Source organism: Echinops telfairi, unplaced genomic scaffold, assembly GCF_000313985.2.
Source record: "Echinops telfairi isolate 266 unplaced genomic scaffold, ASM31398v2 ScPeMD7_7356;HRSCAF=8355, whole genome shotgun sequence".
Classification (NCBI taxonomy): domain Eukaryota; kingdom Metazoa; phylum Chordata; class Mammalia; order Afrosoricida; family Tenrecidae; genus Echinops; species Echinops telfairi.
This window is the reverse complement of record NW_022111256.1, coordinates 2544987-2550542: the sequence shown is the minus strand read 5'-3', so window position 1 is coordinate 2550542 and position 5556 is coordinate 2544987. Positions and strand designations below refer to the sequence as shown.

Genomic DNA, 5556 nt, shown 5'->3' with positions numbered 1-5556 from the left:
ACCACAGTGGCTTTCACTCACCTGAACTGCTCTCTCTCGTTTGTAGCAACCCTAACAGACCCACCTGTTTGGGAAACCCTGCCCACACTCTCCCTGACCAGGTAGTTCTCTGCTTTGGCTCTAAGGAGCCACGTCCTTCTCCATCACGATCCCATACATGACCAGTGAAGGCCACCTTTCGGTGGAAGAGTGGACAGACTAACACTGCCCCTGTAGGTTTCTGAGACCTTTCATCTTTACAAGAGCACACAGCCTCATCTTCCTTTCTCAGAGCAACTGGTGGCTTCAAATCACTAACCTTGTAGTTAGTGGCTCGATGTAGTGGCCTACATAAATGAAAGCTGAGATGTGGGCTGACATGCGACATATGGTGCAGTCCAGAAACTCCTGCGGGGGGACAGCAGGGGGATGTCTGCACAGCGTTTCAAATCTATTACTCCATCTTTCCAAGGTGAAGACTGGCTGTCTCCTTTAGGTGAAAGCCTAGCCGGTGGGCTTCTCCCCTTCCTGGACTGGGGTCTGCAGGGCAGGAAACTTTGGAGCCCCCAGAGAGCTGCCTTCAGGGGATACAAAAGCCGAGGGAGCCAGAAAGCAAAGAATTTGCCCTGAGCTCCGGCCTCTGGAGGACGGCTGTTTGGGAGTGGGAATCTGGCAATGCAATCGGAGCCCTGGCTATTGTCCGAGATAGGAATCATGGGCTCGGGTTTGCTATTCATCCGGGCATGGCTCGATGGCTCTGGGGGCCTTTCCCACCAGATGTCTCTGAGGCTAAAACCAGGCGAACAAAGGAGGGAGCCAGGAGGGAGAGAGAGAGAAGCAAAGCTCCGGACTCGAGCCCTTCCTGGGCGGCAGAGGCCAAGTGAGGCTGTTTGTCTGCACCAGAGATGGCTCTGTGCATCTCAGGTTGAAGCGGGCCCTCCAGCTCCCCCCAGCAATGCGTGCCGTGTCTGCCTGGTAACCTCAGTCTGTTTCGCTCTCCTTCTGCAGAGACCATCCATCCCAGGAGTCCCCTCTCAAATCTTCCCTGTCTCACACAGGGGAGGGGGCCTTCCAGTCTGTCCACCACCTGCCAAGTCCCCGATGTCGCAGAGGGCCCAAGGAACCCTGGAAGCGAGGGGATGCCAGTGGGACAGCACCAGATTCCTGCTTTGGCTTGTCTTGCCTAAGGGGCTCCTCCTTGTTTGGAACCACTCACCTGAAAGATGATGACAAAAGCTAGCCGGGCAGACAGAACGGCCCAGTACTGTTTGGAAAACTCATATGCGTTGGTGGCCCAGGGCGGCTCTCGGTAATCCTTAAACCTGACCAAAGAGAAACGTAGTGTTAAGAACGGGGAGGAGATGGTGGGAAGGGCGGTGGGTCTTGCTGTCTCTGGGTTCAACCCCAAGAATTAGAGCAGCAGGCAGACCCTTTACTCTCAACCTCAAGGCGTGGATGGGCGAGGACAAGCTGGGGATCCACAACCCAGCCCACAAACAACCGAAAGCCCAATGTCACTGTGTTGTTGTTATTGTTCATTGCCACTGAGTCCGCTTGGGCTCACGGTGACCCTGTGTACCACCAAATCGCACACCGTCCGGTCCTGTGCCATCCTCAGAATGGTTGTTCTTGGGGAGCCTTTTGCTGGAGTCCTGTGTCAATCCATCGTTAAGGGTCTTCCCCTTCTCCGCTGTCCCGCTACTTTACCAATCACCACGTGTCTGTCAGTCTGTCGCGCTGGGGTGACTTGCGTGTTGCTGTGACGGTGGAAGCCATGCCGCCGGTCTTTCCAATGCCCGCAGGGTCACCCAAAGCGAACAGGTTTCAGGGGAGCTTCCAGACCAAGACCAGGCTGTGCGATGAAGGAATCGGCTGTCCACTTCTGAGGATGGAGCCACTGCCAACCTTCCGAAGAGCAGCGGGCCTAGAGAAGGCAGGCATTCTCTGCATCTCCTTCCGCTTCAGGCTTCTTCTCCCAGGACGCTAGAGAGTGAACACGGGGTCACTCCACCCCGACTTGCCACTCACCTGGGGGCTCTGTGAAGTAGAGAGGCGCCCCCTGCTGCTTCACACCGTGCTTCACAGCCTGTGGACTCAAGGAAGATGTAGGTCCAGCCAACCACCCCAGCCTTCACTCACAGCCAGCTGCTTCAGGAGTCCAGGAGAGAGCCCGGGCCAGCTTGGTGAACCAACAGGAACTGAGCCAGACAAACCGGACGGACTGAATGGGGGCGGGGAGACGGTCACACTCATGGCTGGCCAGTGTCCTGTCCATGCCCATGCATGTGCTTGCAGAAGCAGAAAGCCGCTGCCGGCCATGCATTCGGGCCCATGGAGTGGACCAGGGCTTTCCCTCGTCTTGCCTTTCACCCCCATTCTGGGGTGACTCATGTGAAAGCCAATATGTTTTCTCTGACTCACACTTTTCTAAGCCTTTTATCTGGAAAATAGGACCAGGGCTGGGTCCAGAAGGGCTGTGGCCATGCCTGGGATTGGTTTCTCCATGGACTTCAACCAATGTTCAGTGCTCCAAACAGCCAAACAAGCCCGGTGCTGAAGGAGGAGGTGGGGAGGCAGAAGGTCACCCCAGCAGTGGGTAGGGTTGCTGAGGAAGGTAGGGGAGGGCCTGGCCTAGAGAGGGGTTGGGGTGGTTGGGGACCCATAGCTACTGAACAGGTGCTCTCTGCTGATCCTGAGTAAGGCGCTTTCCTGGAAGTGTCTCACTGAATCTTGACAACATCCTCAGGGGACATCATGTCTACGTGACACAGGGACCCGAGGTGCCCGATGGAATCGCTTGCCCTAGGCCTCTTGGATAGCCAGGGGCAGAGTCAAGGCAACACTCTGAGCTCTCCTCTCACCAAGGGGTGCAGTCAGCAGGTGGCGGGGTTTAGAAATGACACTGGTCTACCTCCCTCCTTATCCTGAGTGAATGAGCTGTTCTAACAGGCCGGGAGGTGATGGAAGAGCAAAGTGAGGCCCAGAAAAGACGCCTGCAGGAAAACCAGAAAGAGACGCATGACGGAGTCGGCAGCGGAGAGAGACAGACTGAGGGATGGATACTAAGCACGTGACCGAAGCTGGGCAAGAGGCCAGACCCTGCCCACCCCCTCCCCCGCCACGCCTCGCTCCCCTCTTCCAGCAGCTGATCACAGCTGTCCGGGCTGCGTCTGACATCCGGATGAAAAGCAAGCGAACTGCGGCCCGAGGGATCTGCCACCTCCATCCACAACGGAGGGCAGAAGCGCGGCCGGCTCCAGCTGACCCTGGTTCATGGGAGGGAGAGCGTGGGGACACGGAGGGGAGGAGAAAAACTCGGCCTCACCACCCTGCTGCCGCCCCAACAAGAAGGACAGGGCAGCGGGCCATTCCGTCGACTCTTTCCGAGACTGGGCGGGGCAATGACACCCAGGAGGCCACTCCCCACCAAGGGGACCCCTTCCCAGGTCTAGCCTGATCGGTGCAGCTGCATTCAAAGTCCTCCGCTCTCCCTCCCTATCTCCAGCTACGGAAGAACAGCTGCTCACTGACCTCCGTGGCTCACCCTGCTTTTTCCAGCCTCAAAAGAATCCATAAATAATCGAATTCAGGTTCCACCTCTGCTACTAACTCGCCACAGCTAGTTTTAATCTAAGCGGCACATCTACTTCGTGGAGGACCTGAAGAAAGATGAGCACATCGATATGTCCAGAACATTCTGCTTGAAAACACCCCTGGGCCCGTAGGTTCCGAGCGGATTGGTTCTGAGCCAAAAGCAAGCCATGCATGCATGTCACAGAATGACGAAGACAAGAGCAAGTGTCTGCCTGGTGCATGTATTGATCTTCGTCTCCCCCGAGCCAGGGCTGTTTCAAACGTATAACCAACAGGGAAGAAATGTATTTTACACATAGGCACACATTCACATTTTTACTGAAATAAAAATGACGTGAAACGTACTTCTTCTTCCTGTGCGCAGGGCCGTGAAAGGAGAGGCCCTTGAACCAGTGTGTGGGCACTTGGGATTAAGAAGATGGAATAGCTTCCATGAAATTTTGGAAGCCCCTTAGTATTTCTCGATTTTATTTCCTTCTCTTCTGTTCTGCTCCGTTTTCTCGTAGCCCGTCCCATCCCATCCTAGTTCTTAAAATATTGGTCATGACCCCAACGATGATCTCATAAGCCACGAGTGAGGCATGACTCAGGGTTTAAAAACCAGATTCCAGGAACTCTCTGCCACCAGGTAAATAGATGGTGATTACATTCCAACCCTCGCTCTGGTTTCATTGTTTTTCTGTCTTTACTTCACCCTAAGAAGTCAGGCTGATCAACTCTTTTCAGAGCAACTAGAAGACCCTGGTCAGAGAGATAATTTTCTCCATGAATAGGAATGTTCCCCCAAGACAGAGTGGCTAATGAACATCATGGTTTCCAATATCGCGACCCGAAGACGTTGCCTTCATTTTGTTTCTAAGTCCACCAGAGCATTGCACGAAAGTCGAGAAAGGGTCTGGTTTTCAGAGCAGCTGGGCCGATAGAAGAATGAACTGGATGCTCTATTTCCCAGGCTGATGGGTGTAGTCCCTAAGCCCTAGGGAGGAGAGCATCTAGCCCTTTCCCTAACAGCTCCCATACCCTCTGCACTAGATCTTTTGCCCCTCTGTAGGGAACTTCAGTCTCCCAATGTAGCACTGAGTGAATCCCCAGTTCTGGCCAGCTGCCTGCATCTGGTGGCTGTGACCCCAGACAAGAGCAAGGATTTCTCCTTAGAGGTATGATTTAAGGGACGGTTCCTAGATCTTGTCCTAGGATATGGTCCCTCTTTAATCTCTGCGCGCTTTAACCCTAATTTTGAGAGGGGTCCTTCAGCCATGACGGAGCCGACTAGAATGAGAGTCTAGGGAAGGCAGGCTGCCCTTGGGTAGCTCTGCCAATTTGCACCCGTAGTTAGTTCGCATCTCTAAACCTACGGGCTACCCCCCAGATCCATAAAGGGGAACTAGCAAACTAGGTATCGTGGTGCCGGGTACGGAGAAGGTGCATGTTTCCGGTCTCTCCCTCCATCAACCACAGATAAATGAAGGTGTGTGAGGGTGTGTGTGGGCGCGTGCCCGTGCTGAGTATTAAATGAACCCACTGAGAATTAAATCATAATGAATGTGATTTCTAAAGGCCTCCCTGGTTTCCACTGAGGGAGAATGTCTGGGCTGGGGGCTAAGAAGGCAGCTCTCTCTGCTCGTTTTACTTGCGCCGACCACATGTGAGGGTCTGCAGACACCGATCTGAGAGTAAGGACACAAGGGTTCCGACGCGGGTTCCAGCTCCTGCAAGCCCAGGCCCGTTCCCAACCAAATGGGCTGAAGCCTGTACCTCCACTGGGATCAGTGCAGGGCAGTGGACAAGTTCTCTCATTCCTTCGCTTCTCTTCATTGCATTTGGGCGCTTCAAAAATTACAAGCCACACAGTGACTCGCCAGGGGACCTGTGGGAGCCCCTGAATTCAAAACCGAGAGGTGAGCTCAGAATGGGGTTGTGGTGATGGTCTGGGGGTATTTATGATTTTCTTGAAGGCCATAGGATGATTATGGAGGCTTACTA

General features: G+C 54.2%; 1 protein-coding gene across 1 annotated transcript in view; it reads right to left on the bottom strand.

The window, feature by feature from the left end:
• The window catches only part of ANO2 (anoctamin 2), a gene marked incomplete at its 5' end in the record, with an annotated part of 414765 nt that overhangs the window by 904 nt on the left and 408305 nt on the right, over nt 1-5556 (bottom strand). The window contains one exon of the mRNA XM_013008512.1: nt 1196-1301. Within this exon, the coding sequence (XP_012863966.1) occupies nt 1196-1301 (106 nt within the window). The remainder of the gene's footprint in view (nt 1-1195; nt 1302-5556) is intronic.